Raw genomic sequence first — 17216 nt, 5'->3', positions numbered from 1 at the left:
CTCCTGAGCCCACTTCTGTTTCTGAGTGTTTTCTTGTGTTTATCTCTTTTTTTTTTGTCACCCAGTCTGGAGTGCAGTGGCGCGATCTCGGTTCACTCCAACCTCTGCCTCCCGGGTTCAAGCAATTCTCCTGCCTCAGCCTCCCGAGTAGCTGGGACTACAGGCGCCCACCACCACACCCAGCTAATTTTTGTATTTTTAGTAGAGATGGGGTTTCACCATGTTGGCCAGGATGGTCTCAATCTCTTGATCTCATGATCCACTCGCCTCAGCTTCCCAAAGTGCTAGGATTACAGGCATGAGCCACCTTGCCTGGCCTGTTCATCCTCTTTTTCTGGAAAACTGTCTCCCACTTTCCTGCCCATCCAAGTCTTCCCAATCTTAAGTTCCAGACAAAGTCTCTTTGATGGCCCTTCTATATCTCTAAGGCCCAGTCACTTACCCCTCCACTGAGTTACGTGACCTCTTTTTCTGCTCTCAGCTTTTTGAGGGTGGAAATTTCTCCTTTTCATCTCTGCATTCCCCATCCCCTTGAGAAGGGCTTTGGTATAACAGGAGTTCAGGAATATCAGACACTTAAAGTAAGTCACCAGGACAAGGTAAGCCATGCCTTGGAGAATATCACCCACATCTGTATAGAGTTACAGGGAAGGGTCTCCATGGGTCTCATTGACTGTATATGGGACCAAGTGGTGGCTGGCTGGTTGTCATGCTGAACAGCCAGTGGGACCAGCATGGTTTACACCAAAGTCCTAGGCAAGAAGGTTTTCTGGCCATCTACTGGCAGCCTTTCAATCTAAACTCATCAGAAATCCCACTGTACAGCCCCCACTTAAGAGTGATAGGAACTGTTACATCACGGAGCATGTCCAGAGGAATATTCCTGGGATGGCAAGGGGATTTAGAACCATGCTGAATGCAGAACCATGAGTGAGAAATCTCACATCTGCCACAAAGAACTGAGAATGTGACAGAATGATTAGATTTATCCTGTATGGGACACCATGGGGAGAACTGGAGAGTAAATGAACTACAGGGCCAACTCTCTGACTTACTTGCCAAAATATTGCCAGCCTCTGGCTCAGTCCCTGGCTGGCACAGAGTAGGTACTCAATAAATGTTTGTTGAATGAATGAATGAATGACCCAAAGAAAGCTACAGGGAGAGGTAACACAAAGGTAGATTTGTGAAGACTTTCTAACAATTCTCTATAATGTGAGTGCCTTAAGGCTGAGCTAGCTGCTGTTAATTTTCTGGATACCAGTGTCTTGCACAAAGCGTGGGAAGCTGCTTGTAAGCCACAGGAACTGATGGTGTGAGCTCTCCTGGAAAATGGTGGACTGGATGACTAGTTAGAGGAAGGCCATTAAAGGGGATTTAATGCAAACGGGTACTAGACTAGAGGATCCTGAAGTCCCTTTTGTCCTGGAGATGCTATGTTTTAGGGCCAGCTGAAACACACACTTGCTGCTTCAAGGGCCCTCGTGGTGAATTCATTCATCTTAGGAATGGGGTCAAGGTAGCATCTTTGTTAGCGTAGACTGGAAGCTGGCTAGCTGCCCTTTTCCAGGGTTTATTGAACAAATGGTCACTGGCTTGTTTTAGAAATAAGGGAGGCTATAAAGCTTCTGATGCTCTGAGTGTGTCTGAAGATTAAGGAAATTTAAATTTTGTTCTAGAGTCTCCCAAGCAATGGACAATCAAGGTAGGTGCATTTCAAAGAAATGCAAAAATATTTCAAAAGATGAAAGATCAAAGTTCTTTAGTATGTATCTTCTGTAAACAAGGGTGATGAGGGACTCAATCTGGTGAGAGGGTCAATAGAAAGGAAAGAGGCCTGGGAAGGTGGGTGAGGCCCTGAGAACAGACACCATAAAGTGTTAATCACTGCCTGCCTTAATTAGCCTGTAGACTCCAGTACACAGAAGCATAATTTTATTTCCTGAAAATTGCAAACCATCAGTTTTATTATGAGCCTTTTTTTTTCTCACTCCCCAAACTGCTTATCTGTTTCACGTATGCACAGGGAAAGTCTTAATTGCTAACATCTGTTTTACAGGTTGTGTGTTGATTTTAATTCAGTTCAAAATACTTAAAATTTTTTTTATTTGATTTCTTCTTTAACCCAAGGAGTATTAAAAAGTGTGTTAGTTTTCACAAACCAAGATCAATTTGGAACTTAGGTTTCACTTTCAGTTTTCTAACAATTTGTATGAAGGAACTTTCCACCTTTTTTCTGCCACTTTCCTTCAAAAGGAACCTGGCTATTTATTTTTCCTTATACTTGAAAGTCATCTTCCAGGGCAGATCCCTACCTTTCACTCACCTTTACCTCAAGACCATGGTCCTGGCATTCAAGGCTTTTCATAACCTGGACTCAATGCAACTTTCCAGGGCTTGGGGATAATGTCTCCATTATAAACACCAACACAACTAGACTATTTTCCATTTTCCAAATGTTTGATTGTGTTTATTTTGTTCTCTCTGAGAGAAACTCACTCCCCAACGCTTTATGGAAAATATAATTCAATACACATTTGGAAAATCCCCTACTCCATGAAGTCTTTTTCTGGTCTCTCAGTGAGCTCTCTTCCGCCTCAAAATCTTTGCAGCTCTTTTAAAAAAAATACCTCCTTTTACTGTCTTCATAATATCAAGATCATTTACTTTCTTATCTCTCTTATTGAAATCTAAAATCCCCTTCTTACAAGATAGCCTAGATGTGTGTTTGTCCCACACTGGGCACTCTATAAATATCTATCAAAACAAACAAATCATGATTTTTCCCTTTCTGCAATGTGCCTGATTGACTGATATTTTAGGTTTTGCTGCAGTGGGAACAGTCAGAGGTAGGAAAAGAATGTGGGAGTGAGAGAGACTTGCAGGAAATTTTAGGAGTCTTTAGTTCTTGATTATTTCATACACATAAGCTGACAGAAGGGGAAAGATTCCACAGCCACAGAAAGTGGGCTGCTTGAAGAAGACCTTGTTTTCTCCATTTTCCAGGACCCTGCAGTGATGGGAAGCAAGAGGTTAGGGCCTCTTTCATGAGCTCATTAACTCTTTATAGGAAACAAAAACCACTGACTAATAGAGTGATTGTATAACAATTGACATAAATATTAATGAGGAAAATGCCAGTTTTCTTGCACCAACACCCACTAAGGCTTATATAAGGTCTTCAGGAGGAGGAAGATTTTGGTTTCAAGCAGATCCAACTGTGGGCAAAGCAGGATCTCGCCTTTTAGCACCATGACTTCCGACCATTGCAGTTCCCTCCTCAGCGAGCAGGTTTCAGAGGCCAACGCTGCCTCCCTGTGCCTCTTGGCTAATGCGGCACATGCCAACCGAGTCCGTGTGGGGTCTACTTCCCTGGGCCGCCCCAGCCTCTGTCTGCCCCCAACCTGCCACACCGCTTGTCCCTTGCCAGGGACCTGCCACATTCCTGGCAACATTGGAATCTGTGGGGCCTACAGCGAAAACACCCTGAATGGCCATGAGAAGGAGACTATGCAGTTCCTGAACGACCGCCTGGCCAACTACCTGGAGAAAGTGCGCCAGCTGGAGCGGGACAATGCAGAACTGGAGACCAAACTCCGTGAGAGGAGCAAGTGCCATGAGTCCAGTGTGTGCCCGGACTACCAGTCCTACTTCTGCACCATCCAGGAGCTCCAGCAGAAGGTGAGGTTTGCAGTGCACCAGATCAGGGTTCAGGAATCTACTTACTGCCTGTCGGCCAAATCCGGCCAACCACCAGCTTTTGCAAATAAAGTTTTATTGGTTCATGGCCATGCTCATGCATTTGTGTGTTGTCTGCAGCTGCTTTTGTACAACAGTGGCAGAGTTCAGTCATTGTAATGGAGACTGTATGGTCTGCAAAGCCTAAAATATTTACTATCTGACCCTTTACAAAAAAGGATTACTGACCCTGGGTCAGCAGTGGATTTTTTTTTTTTTTTTTTAAATGTGGGAAGAGAATCTCTTGAGTGAAGGTGAATGGGAATTTGTAAAGGGTGAGATGTGGAATTTATCTCTCCAGGATTCTGAGTTCATGCTTACTTAACTTCAGCACATCAAATCCCTAAATCATAGTCACAAAAACCATGCTAATTTCATGAAAACCATGCAAAAACCGTGCTGTGTTTATGACAGTTGCTGTATGCTGAAACTTCCGGTGCAGTAAACAGGGCAAAAGGAGTATTTCCTAACATCCTTGCCAAGGCAGTGTCTATCCACACAACAGCATCAGCATCTTATGCATATCCGTTGTCACCTTTGATTATCCAGCTAAAGCTTCTGAAGAGCCTACATCTTAGTTTCAGAGCCAGGAAGACAAGGAATGTCAAAATAGGGGTTACAGAAACCTGGCTAGATTCAGAGAAGACCTGTGGGGAGGTTGGACAACCAGAGGAAAGAACTTCTTTAGAACAGATCCTACTTTATCTAAAACATTCATAGTTAGTCCACTGTTCTGTGGCCTAGATTCTGGATTTTTTTTGTTTGTTTGTTTGTTTTTGAGACAGCGTCTCACTCTGTCACCCAGGCTGGAGTGCAGTGGTGCAATCTCAGCTCACTGCAACCTCTGCCTCCTGGGTGCAAGTGATTCTTGTGTATCAGCTTCCTGAGTAGCTGGGGTTAAAAGCGTGCACCACCACTCCTAGCTAACATTTGTATTTTTAGTAGAGATGGGGTTTCACCATATTGGCCAGGCTGGTCTCGAACTCCTGACCTCAGGTGATCCACCTGCCTTGGCCTCCCAAAGTGCTGGGATTACAGCTGTGAGCCACTGCGCCTGGCCAGATCTTCTTGTTTATATTGGGCTAAGCATCCTATCTGGCAAAATGAAAGCAAATCTTTGTTATATGTTCAGTTTGCTACTGTCTTCCATCTCCTGGTTCCTTTGACTCTATGTCTTCATCCTTTTCCAAGAAGTCTCTTGCAAATCTTTCTTCCCACACCACAAAAACATCTCTTGCATGTTTGGGAGTTTGTGTCGTCCAGGGGGATGCTGTAGGTTCAACTTCAGCCAATAAAACTTCCTCTCACCTGAGGCTATAGGCGTCTCTGGGATCAGTAAGTCACTTATTGAACCTATTTTCTTATCCCAGATTCTGTGCACCAAATCGGAGAACAATAGGCTGGTTGTGCAAATAGACAATGCCAAACTGGCCGCGGATGACTTCAGGACCAAGTGAGTTGGGATTGGACAGGGATGGGAAGGAGCCAAGTGAGTTGGGGTTGGATGGGGATGGGACAATGCCAAGTTGGCTGCTTCTGTCTCATGTGGCATCGGATGTCATCGACCCAGACCCCAACCCAGTAGTTACAGCAGGAGAGAACAAAAGGCATTAAGCTCAAGATCCTGAAAAACTATCCACTCTCCAGTGGTTTAGCATTAACAGTTTACAACATGTGCTAGAATGCATCATCTACCTGGTAAGAAACTTGTGAAGCAGGGGGGCAGGGATAGCATCTCCTCTGCAGGTGGGGACCCTTGAGGCTGGGGGTGCTGGTGTGACTTGCCAAAAACCATGTGGGTACTGAGTGGCAGAGCTGGGACTTGGCCTTAAATTTTGTACCAAATTTTCCTTTCTTGAGGCAATTTCCTGAGAAACTGTTGCTTTAATAAGGATATGTTTCTGTGCTGCAGCTTGATTAATTTGTGAGTGCTGATAATTCATAGCAGAAATCATGCTCCATAGCCTAAGACAAAAACATGTGAAAGTCAAAGGGTTGACACCACCTAAGGAGGGTCTACCTTGGGTGCTGGAAGGGGCACTGGGTTTTATCATCTTTCTTCAGGGCACTGTGCAAGTCTCACTCTTCTAGAGCTAAAGAAAGCCATTTCCTTCCTCTCACTCTGGCAATGTGGCTTTTACTCTAAGAGGGAATCCAGGGTCCCTTTGAGTATGGGGCTTGTGGAGAGGGGTCTGCAGTGATTCCATCGTGTTGCAAAGACCTGGTTACTTTGCCACCTCCCTTTTGGGCCATCTGTCTGTAAAGGCAGGTGCTGGCTGTGTGTCCATCACAGTATCCTCAGTACCAGCTGTTCCCCCTGGTTCATCTCAGGTGCTTAGTATTGACTGAGTGGGGAATATTCTGTTGCTTTCTGGGCTTTGAGCACACTACACAGGAAAAGCCAACTCACAATTAGACGGCAAAGGGCAGAACAGTGGACTTACAGCTGCGAGCTGGGAGTCATGTCCTGGTGCCCCTTCCTGCTCTGTAACTGTGACTCCTGTATTTTCCCTGTTACAGGTATGAGACAGAGCGCTTGTTGCACCAGCTGGTGGAGGCTGACATCTGTGGCCTGCGCAGGGTGCTGGACAACCTCACCCTTGCCAAGTGTGACCTGGAGGCCCAGCTGGAGTCCCTGAAGGAAGAGCTGCTTTGCCTCAAGAAAAACCATGAGCAGGTGTGTGACCCTTGGTGTGATGCATTGAGACTTTCTGGAGGTGAATTCAGGCTCATCTGGGGGAAAAAATGGAGGCTTCCATCTGCCTGGGATTGAAGCTTTGCAGGTGAGCTCTGGCTTTTGGTGGGAGATTGCTTCTCGTCCACAGCTTCTGGAAGCTGCTGGGCTGGTGCAGGCAGCGGTTTATCTTCAGAGGAGCACAGGGAAATTACTGGGGAGGATGGAAAGTGGGAGTTGAGAGTTTGGGTGAAGGGCAGTGGGGGGCTCTGCAGGCGGGTCATACTCCTCTGATGCCTACAGGAAGCCTGCACTCTGAGGGGTCAGCTGGGAGACAAGCTCCGGATTGAGCTGGACATTGAGCCCACCATTGACCTGAGTAGGGTGCTGGGGGAGATGCGTGGCCAGTATGAGGCCATGGTGGAGACCAACCGCCAGGATGTGGAGCAGTGGTTCCAAGCCCAGGTGAGGGGGACTGCTAAGCAGTGGGGATTGGCCTCCATCTGGGCAGGTAGGTGACCGTGTCTCTCCGTGCTCCAGTCTGAAGGCATCAGCCTGCAGGCCATGTCCTGCTCCGAGGAGCTGCAGTGCTGCCAGTCGGAGATCCTGGAGTTGAGACGCTCAGTGAACGCCCTGGAGGTGGAGCTTCAGGCTCAGCACACGCTGGTGAGTCCCTCTGTATGCATGGGAGACCCAGCTTGGCTCTCACTACCCATGAGCAGCTCTCTAGGGTCAGTACAGGCCTCAAACACCAACCATGGACTCAGCTTAAACCTTGGTTTCATCTCTTTTTTAAGCACTTCCCTGTAGATGTGGATGTTGAGTGAATCAACATTAACTCAGGTCAGAGGGCTCTGATCTTAAAGGTCTACCACGAAGAGTGTTAGTTATTCTGGCTGAGGACAGCTAAAGGGAGTTAGATTGCCCTCTGGACCTGGCAATGTCTTGGGGTGTCACAATCATAAGAGGTTGGAGGCAGAGATCCATGAGTTTTAACTTGTTTCCTTCTTTCTTTGATATTATAGAGGGACTGTCTACAGAACTCCCTGTGTGAAGCTGAGGACCGCTTTGGCACGGAGCTGGCCCAGATGCAGAGCCTCATCAACAATGTGGAGGAACAGCTGTCTGAGATCCGGGCCGACCTGGAGCGGCAGAACCAGGAGTACCAGGTGCTGCTGGACGTGAAGGCCCGGCTGGAGAATGAGATTGCCACGTACCGGAACCTTCTGGAGAGTGAGGACTGCAAGTATGTGCCCTATTGTTGTCTATGTTAATACCATGTGCAAAAACAGATAACTTCTCTTGGGAATGACCTAAAAGGAGCTCTGGAGGCCTGGTGGGGGTGGCATTGCAGATCCCATCTTTGGAGACAAACTTGCTACCAGTAGGCCTGGTGAGCGAATGCCTGCCTAGATGTAGATGAGGGTGTGCGGGAGTTTTCAGGTCATGGCATTTGTTTTGCTGACAACGTTGTGCTCCCAGTTGCCGGCTACTCCCAAAGGGGGCTAAAATACTGAGTGCCCAGCACATTCAGGTTTTGCTAAATTCTCTCTAGGAGAAGTATTCCAGTAACGAGTATTCTTTGTGCTGATAGCATTTAAAGTATTGCTAAGGGCATGTGCACTTTCTCTTTCATTTTAGTTCCCGTGAAAAGGGTCAGAGGGCTGATATACCCCTTTAAGCACTAAGGAACACTATGAGGGGCTGTGTTTAAATGGAATCAGTGGCTGACATCTGGGCAGTTCTTGTTCCTCTGGCCTTTCTGCCTTTCTGCTGTGTTCCTTCCACATGGGACGTGACCCTGGTCTGGTACACAGGTACACTGAGTTCTGGCCCCAGCTCCACTGTGGACTATGGGCACGTCATTGCCCCTTTCAGGCTCAGAGGGACCTCTAAGGTCTAAAGTCCTCTTTCGCTCTTTAATTCTAACGTGTCTATAATATACTTTTGTCTTTCACATACTTCTCATGCCAACGTTTCAAACATCTTTTTTCTCTATGCAGATTTCCCTGCAACCCATGCGCGACCCCAGCCTTCAGCACTCCCAGTCCAGCCCCAGCAGCCTGTGCCCCCTGCTCCCGGGCCACCCATGGGCTCTGCTCATCAACTGGATACTGACACACTCCTCAGCCCAAGGTGCTGGGAAAGGGGAGGTGTCTTCAGCTCGTTAGGCTCTGCTCTGCAGGCCTGCTACCTGGGCCTTGCCTCCTTGGCCAGCCAGGCAGGAGACTGAAGAGAGACAGTGCCACTCTGTGGATAGGTGTTTGAGTCCAGCAGCTCAGCCCCTGTGACTGAATTTGTGTTTCTTCCCCTCAAGGTGCCTCGAGTGCACCATTTTCTCTCTTCTGTTGCCTCCTGATCTCTCTGAGATGGGGCAGGCACCCTTGTTTTTATTTTGCTATTAAACTTTGCTTCTGTAGCAGAATGAGCCCAGCGCAGTCTGGCCTCAGCATCTCCATCCCATGCTGAGAGCCTTGCTGGGAACTCCTTGAGCCACATGCTTCTGTAGACGGGGGTTGTGGCTGGTTCACCAGAGTGGTTCTGGGAGATGGCAAAGCCAGTGAAGGCTGGAGTTAAAAATGGGATGCGGCAAAGTGGCACAGAAGAGAGATACCCAACCTTGGACTTCACTGAGTGTATTTGGAGACAGATTTACAGATAGAACTTTTAAAATATAGATGCTAAGTAAAATTTCCCTTTTATCTGGATAAGCCACCTGGTCCTTGTGTAAAGGAAGAGCTCAAGTCTGCGGCACCACAGACCGCTGCAAAACTCTGAAAATACTAAGTGATGGTAATTGCTATCAGTCTAGAAAGACCCAAACAACCTGACCCATCCAAGCTCCCCAGTAAGCCCCACTGGTGGGTCCTGGCAGCTGTCTGGCTTGGAATTTGTAGACAATAGAACATGAACCAGAAGTCCCAGGACAGGTAACTTAAATTGAGCTTTTAGAATGACATGCCCATTATGAGCAAGGCACTGGCTGGGGCTTCGTCGACATTGTGTCACAGGGCCCCGCATCAGCCCTGCAAAGAAGCAGCAGCTGTTATTATTCTCAGCTGGTGGCTGAGTCAAGACTTGAAACCCAGTCTCTTTGAACCAGATCCAAAGCCCGTTCTTTGGAAGCTTTGAGGGGGAAACAAATTAAACATGAGAAGGTTTAGGGCAGTGGTTCTTAAAGCGTGGTCCTCCAGCCAGTAGCACTGGCATTACCTCAGAACTTGCTAGACATGCACATTCTTGAGCACCAGCCCTGACTTTCTGAACCAGCAGTCTGCTTTATCATGACTTGCAGGTGATTCTGATGTTGGTTCAAGTTCGAGAACCACTGGGTTAGGGGGTTTATTTGAGGAGTGAGCCCTTGACTAGCCAGATCCTCTACAGAAAGGGCTGACCTTGCCCTCCTGATATGTCCTCCAGTGAGGAATCCTTCATACCATCAGATCAGGATAGAGCCTTTCTCTTTTACATTGCAAGACTCTGAAAATGTTAAATGATGGTTATTTCTATCAGTCTAGGACGAAAGGCCCAAACAAACTGACCCATCCAACCTCCCCAATAACTCCCGTTGGTGAGTCCTTCTGGAAACTGCTCAGCTTGGAATTCGTAGACAATAGAACATGAATCAAAAGCTCCATATTTTGATATCCATGGCTAAGAATCAGCACATCCCCAGAATTCAGCGTTACAGCTGGCCAGAGAAGCAGAGTTCCCCATCCTTGGAGACAAGCAGAGGCTTCAGAATCACTGGTGGGGATGTTGAGGGGAACACTTAGGGAACTGATGGGGCTGGTTGAGATGGCTGTAAGAGGTCTTCTAGCCCCCACAACTCTGTGCATCCCTGCTTTATAAGTCTTATTGATCAGTGAATCCACAAGCATTGAAGTGGAATCACCAAACCTACTTTAGGAGTTGGTTTTGGTCTTCCCTTTCTGTTCTGTGAATTCTCTGAATCACTGTAGTTTGCTGAAAAAGTTACAAGTACAGCTGGTTCTGGTTTAATCCAGGTCTTCCTGATACAGAGCTGTGGTGCCGGAGTGATCACAGTCCCTAGCCCCAAGGCTGGAGGGAGCTTAAGTGAGAATCTGGTTGCTCTGCCTCCAACTGCTCTCAAGCCCAGCGTCCTACTTGTTGGTCACTGCTCATGTACATAGGACTGATCTGCTTGAGAGACATTAGGATTTACAGCATAGGAAGCCCAGGAAGGGTCAGAGGTGGCCACACCCTCCCTTCCTCTGTTCTTTTTCTCAAGTGGTAAAAGTGTTTTGGCACATGTGACACACCCTTTGGGCACCTACCCAAGAGAAGCTCTCAATAATGAACAGCGATCTCGATTAGTCTTAATTTAGCATCTGACCCAGCTGCCCTCACCTCCTTTGTACTTAAATAGCTCCTTTCATCCAACAAGTTCAAAGCTGTCTAACAAAATAAACCCACTTATTCTTGCACCATGACAGCGTAGGCAAGCATTGTCCTTCCCATTAAAGGGAGAGAGAGAGGTGGTGAGTCATTCAGTGGTTGAGGGATTCTGCTGGTGACATAAAGTGAGTCAGTGGGGCCCCAGGGTGATTGACCTGTGTTTCTTAAGTTCACATCCAGTGCTCTCTCATTTCTAATTAAAAGATTAGCTTTGATAAGACAGTACGTGTGTGTGTGCACACGCGTCTGTGTGTTTGTTGTATGTGAAGAGTTTCCCTGGAAACCACACAGGTCCTCATTACCATTACCATCACCAGAATCATCATCATCATCATCATCATCATCAAGTCATATAGCTCCATCATCATCATCATCGTCATAGAAGCATATATCCATCAAACTCTTACTACGAGCCAGGCGCTGGTTTACATTATAGCTACAATCATATGGGTAAACTCATTTAATCATTACAGCAATCCTAGAAAGCCAATGCTATTGTTTCCTCATTTTGCAGACAAGGAGCCAAGACTCAGAGAGGTTAAGTAACATGCCCAAGGTCACACAGCTATTAGGTGGTAAAGCCAGGATTCAGATCCAAGCAGCCTGCCTCCGGCAACTGTGCTCTTAACCACTGTGCTTTACAGAGGCCAAGTCTCAGATTTTGTCAACAGGATGATAGAATCATAATAACCCAATTGTTTTGATTCCTTTCCTTGAAGGAAATGAGTATGTTTATGTTAGAAGAAACGTTTCTGAGAATTTATACCACCAAGGGTGGTACAAGGAATGAAAGTTCTTTAGTATCACAGGATCTTGAAGCTTGAGGACTCTGGTAATTTTAATAAACTGAGAGTTGCCAAAGAAGCTCAACTCACCTCCTGCCATTGTAAAACCACCTTGTCTACTGAGAAAGAGGAGGAGGAAAATAGAATCTATAGATGTTCATTGTTTCACCATTTACAAAGTACTTGTTAAAGTACTTTGTGTTGTATCCAAATGGAGGCCCCAAACAACCCTGAGAGAGGGGAACAGGCATCACAATCCCCATTGTGCAGAGGGAGAAGTACAGGTGTAGGGAGGTGAAATGACCCCTCCGCACCTCACGGCAGGTGAGGGGCAGCTCCATGCACCCAACCCCAAGTCTTCTCATTTCTGTTCCCCTGCTCTTTCCCTGTTCCCAACTGTGAGGGCCTTGCTGGAGGTACATGTGGATAAAACTTCACATTCACACCACTTTGAAATCCTGGATGGATTTTACGGGAAAGGCATCCTAGGGTCTGGGATCTCGCTAAGGGTGATCTTCTCAGTGCTGTCCCCTGTTAGCATTTTAGACTCAGCTTCTGACCTTTCGCCATCGCCTGGAGGCTCCCCCGTTTGATGCTGGTTATTGCATCCAAATGTCCCTTTCCCTTCTTCCTCCCTAGTTCTTGGACATCCTATACAACCTGCCTCAGTGATTCACATTGGTCTCCAAGGCCCTCTGCCCTCAGGAGGTCTCTCTGGTCTCAAGGGGGCACAACTGTCCACTCACCAGCAGGACTGCGTACTCCCTCTGTTTCCCTCTACCAGCCTTATTCCCCTTTCTATTTCCTCTGTCAATTTACTTGATTTACTGTGGTTACTTTTCTTTTTCTGCCCCACACCACATCCCTGGAATGATTTCTTATACTGCACCTGGCAAAAAGCATGTTTCATTTGCTTTGAAACTTACCTTGACTCCCATGGATCCTGTGGGGATGCCACAGGGCTGAAGAGATGGGCCATCACCACTGCCTCTCCTGTGGTCTGCAAAGCAACAAGAACCAGATGCCGAAACAATTCATTACCCTGCCTGGCTGAAGACTAGATTATTAAAGGGAACAAGATTCTAATGAGAACAGTTCTCTGAATCCTGCTTGAGTCACTTAGAGAGCGAAGCACAAACAACTCTTTGGGATACAAGTGCATAACCTGAAATGGCTTCATCCCCTCGCCATGTGGCTGAAAATCATTAGCTGGATTGGAATGCCCTAAATGGGGTTTGGGTCAGGGGTGGGTGTAGGAAGAAATGGAGTGGGTAGGGGAAGGAGATATTTTTGGGTGAAGGCCCAATCACATTACATTATGTTAGCTGTGGACCTGTCTGCTTAGCAGGACTCAGACTTCCCGGGTGGTGGGGACATGACATGCCCCCACTCCCCACAATGTCCCCCGCCCCTGGGACTGTAGATGTGCAGATGCACACAGTAGATGTTCAACAAGTGACTAATGCCCATAATGTCACACGTACATTTTTCTTTTTATTTATTTTTAATTTTTAGATGGGGTCTTGCTGTTGCCCAAGTTGGAGTGCCGTGGCATATCTTGGCTCACTGTAACCTCAAATTCCTGGGCTCAAGCAACCCTCCTGCCTCAGCCTCCAGAACATCTGGGACTAAAGTGTGCTCCACCAAGCCTGGCTCATTTTTAAATTTTATTTTATTTTAATTTTTTTTAGATGGAGTTTTGCTCTTGTTGCCCAGGCTGGAGTGCAATGTTACGATCTCTGCTCACTGCAACCTCCGCCTCCTGGGTTCAAGCGACTTTCCTGCCTCAGCCTCCCAAGTGGCTGGAATTACAGGCATGTGCCACCACGCCCGGCTAATTTTGAAACTCATTTTTAATATTTTTTTGTAGACATGGGGTCTCGTTAAGTTGCCCAGGCTAGTCTTGAACTCATGGGCTCAAGTGATCCTCCCACCTCAGCCTCCCAAAGTGCTGAGATTACAGATGCAAGCCACTGTGCCCAGTACCCATTTTCTATTTACATTGAATACAAACATATTTCTAAATGTTCATCTTACACCTTCTAAATATCTCATCTCCTTAACTTCTGGCTATTTCTCATACATATTGGGGACCCATCTTGGCCTGAATTGTTCATAAAAAACATTTTTTTCACCAGAACTATGATTCTTTTGTTTTAGTTTAGTCTTATGCTCAGCATAGAGAAGCTGTGTAATAAATGTGTTCTGAATTAAATTGAACTAAATAACGAATGTGGGTTTGATAGCCCACTGACTGCTCAATTTCTCCTTGAATGAAAAAAATTTGCAACTATTCCAACTAGGAAACTAAGAGAATACATGAATTCTATCCCTTGCCTGTGTGAGGTCATGGGGACCTTACAACCCTGGGGTCCCATTTTCCCCACTAATTCAAGGAGCACATTCACTCAAGCCCACTGAGATCTTAGAAACACTGCAAGAAAGAAGCTAGATTTACAAGAGATGGCAGCATTGTGTTTACTCACCAGCCAGTCTCTCTGTGGTCCCCATCCTGAATTCTTGTGCCACTTCCCATTCTGCAGGGCAACCAGCAGGGAGAAAAAGGAATCTCTAGGAGTAACCAGAAGATAACAGGGGTCGCTTGTTCTCTCCTGCATCTTCCGTGTGGCTGCCGACTGGCCATGACCTGCAGCCAGTGCAGGACTAACTCTCCCTGCTTCGTTTATCCTTTCTTCTCTTCCCACTCCTTATTCCTTCAGGAACAGGCAGTGTCGCTCCTTTTAGACCTTACACTGCCTGGGTGTAGGTGGCAGTATATTTCTCAGCCACCAACAAATCTTAAGCTGGATCGCAGAGGTGATGCTTTGGTCTGGACACCTTGCAACAATGTCACTTCTTTCAGAGGCCTCAGAAGCTGCAGTCCTGTGTCCATAGATCTTTTGAGTCAACTCGATTTATGCCTTGCAGGACACTCAGCATGGTGGGCCACTCCTCAGTCTATTGGCTTATTTTGCCTTGGCTTCTTCTCAGCTTTGCATTCTCCAGGTTAGCCCCTTGGAAGCTGGGCTAACTTTGTCTGATTTGTTGCATGATTCTGAAGATTCTTCCCTCCCAACTTTCTTCCTTGGCTCTTCTTTTTCTTGTTATCTCTCCTCGTCTCCATCTCTTTCCATCTTTCTGATCTCTCTGCATTGTACAAAAATTCTATGTTTGCTTTCTTGTCAATCCGTTCCTTGAATCTTCTCATACTTAGAGCCTAAACACTCTTCTTTGACTACAGTCTCCATGAGGCTATGCCGGCCAGTCAGTAGATAGGACCCAAGAGCTTGGAGAAAACTGCTGGCATTTAGTCTGGGCTTAGGTTAAAGCCTCCCTGGCTGGGGAAGAAGAAAGGGCTGAGGAAATAGCTGCTTGCTGGAAAGCCAGTGCTTGGAGCAGGCTGACAAGAGTTAGGAAGCAGAAGGCCTGTGCTGTCATCTATAAGCTAGTGCTCATCAATCAGATGCCTGAGCCTTTCCATTCACCCCAAGCCCAGATGAAATGAGACAGAAGCTCCCCACAGACAGCTGCCGCCTAGCCTTGCGTCCTTCCTCTGGAAAGTCTCAAGGGTAACAGCCTGTAGACCCGCCTATTTCTCCACGTTTAATTGTCTTGCAAGGAAACAAAGAAGTATAGATTTTATTATAAGTCTAGATCTTCCTTGTAGTGCTGTGGGTCTTTTCATCTGAATGGCATTATAATAAGCAGTGATAATGGTCTTGGGGAGTGTAGATGAAGGACCTTTTATCTGAGACCCAAGCAGAGTGTGACATGAATACCATCATGAAAGCTCAATGGGAGAAGCACTCCAATAAGTTGTCAATAAAACGGCAGCTCTGGCTGGCAGCCAAAGCCACAGTGGAGATGGGGGTGCTGCCTCCAGAGATGCAGGTGGTACCTGACGGTGCCTATAATTATGCAACTTTTATATATTCAGAACTTTGGCTACCTCTTCCTCAGATCTTCTAGTGCCTTCCTTCACCTCCCAAAGCAACCCCAAGTGACTCCAGCTTGCCTTGCAAAACCCCCTTGCTCATGCCGTGCTCAGCATTTTCTTTCCCGGTGCACAGGTCCTAGGATTTAATTATACAACCACAGAGACCTCCTTTGGTACCTTTAGACCTTTGGTTCTTAAAGCAGGGGGCATCTACAGTAGGGCTGGAGATGGGAAGCCCAGGACAGAATATAGCACATCTTCCTGGTGTATCCTTTTCTCTTAGTGAATTGGGCAAAATATTTGAAAGTTTAACTGGAAATTTAAAAGGGGCTTTTAGAAAACATTAAAGCCAACATGGATATATTATGGAATATAGGGTCAATTCACATGAAGTTTAAAGATCAAATACATGTGATTTCATGCCTGTGGAGGCCCCTTTGGGCTATCTCCTGACTTTCCTAACATATCCATCTACTCTGTTTGGATACTATGGACACCCGAAGAAATGTTTGACAAACACCTCCTTATTCCTTTCTCTCTCCTTATTCCTTTCTCTCTGCCCCTAAATATCTTTTCTAGGTCATTTAAATGCCTTTTTCTGTTTGTTTGTTTTTTGAGACAGAGTCTCGCTCTGTCACCCAGGCTGGAGTGCAGTGGCGGGATCCTAGCTCACAGCAAGCTCCGCCTCCTGGGTTCTCACCATTCTCCTGCCTCAGCCTCCCGAGTCGCTGGGACTACAGGTGCCCGCCACCACACCCAGCTAATTTTTTTTTTGTATTTTTAGTAGAGATGGGTTTCACTATGTTGGCCAGGATGGTCTCAATCTCTTGACCTCGTGACCCGCCTGCCTCGGCCTCCCAAGGTACTGGGATTACAGGCATGAGCCACCGCGTCCAGCCTTAAGTGTGTTTTTTATGGCTCTCTCAGTTTGCACTTTTCAGCCTTCTTTCAAAATGATCTCTTACCCCAGAAACTTCTCTGTTCTCAAACTAGTTATCAAAGCCTCTACCTTTAAAATTCTCTCCTCTACAATTTTCTTAAGTAATATGCGGTGTTGGCGGGGAAGTATTACACGGACCCGTAAAACACAAATTGCTGTCTAATATTTTCATCCCTGTCCTCCATTGATTCTAGTCATCCACCTTAAGGCTTCCAAGGCATGGAATGCTCCATCATTTGAAGATTCTTCTTTAAATGAAGAGGGAAACACAGTCCACTGTGGCCTCTTAATGCAACTTCTTCCTCAAACCAATCCGTGTTTCTCCCTAGAAATGGCAGGTGGACCAGGACATGAGTATGTTTATGGGCCTGCAGGATTATGTGACACAAAAGAATGTCATTGGATGGATCAACACCTCAATTAATGAGGGCAGATACTTGGGCTGGACTGTGTAGCCTCTTTGAAGGCCTACCACAGAACTCTGATTTCATGGGTGGACTGTCTGCGGAGGAGTCCTGACTTAGCAAGAAGCCCAAGTAAAGAATTTTATGGGACAAGGGACTCTTCTGAGGAAGGCAAATAACAGACTGAAGGAAAGGGCGTTTGAAAAGAAGTGAAGAAATAAAAAGAAAAAAGACATTACATACCGTGTCCACACCCTCTGCAGTGCGATATAAATGCTCCCTAGAGGAAGGAGACCCACAGCTCTGTGGCTTGGAGAAT

At 46.5% G+C, this 17216-nt stretch overlaps 1 protein-coding gene across 1 annotated transcript; it reads left to right on the top strand.

Annotated features, from left to right (window-relative positions):
* The first annotated feature begins 3252 nt into the window (after positions 1-3252).
* Positions 3253-9282, top strand: LOC112609287 (keratin, type I cuticular Ha7-like). Its single transcript, XM_025361839.1, has 7 exons — positions 3253-3681; positions 5109-5191; positions 6259-6415; positions 6716-6877; positions 6953-7078; positions 7438-7658; positions 8416-9282. Exons 1-7 carry the CDS (start codon positions 3253-3255, stop codon positions 8528-8530), a joined length of 1293 nt encoding a protein of 430 aa, XP_025217624.1. The 3' UTR covers positions 8531-9282.
* Positions 9283-17216: the final 7934 nt, after the last annotated feature.

The sequence above is a fragment of the Theropithecus gelada genome, chromosome 16, assembly GCF_003255815.1.
Source record: "Theropithecus gelada isolate Dixy chromosome 16, Tgel_1.0, whole genome shotgun sequence".
NCBI lineage: Eukaryota > Metazoa > Chordata > Mammalia > Primates > Cercopithecidae > Theropithecus > Theropithecus gelada.
Note: the sequence above shows the minus strand (reverse complement) of the source record. Positions and strands in the feature narration are given on the sequence as shown.

Coding starts and splice junctions, on each gene's coding strand:
- LOC112609287 (XM_025361839.1), top strand. CDS start 3,253: ATGACTTCCGACCATTGCAGTTCCCTCCTCAGCGAGCAGGTTTCAGAG. Junction 6,878..6,952: donor AGCAGTGGTTCCAAGCCCAG/GTGAGGGGGACT, acceptor TCCGTGCTCCAG/TCTGAAGGCATCAGCCTGCA. Junction 7,659..8,415: donor CTGGAGAGTGAGGACTGCAA/GTATGTGCCCTA, acceptor TTCTCTATGCAG/ATTTCCCTGCAACCCATGCG.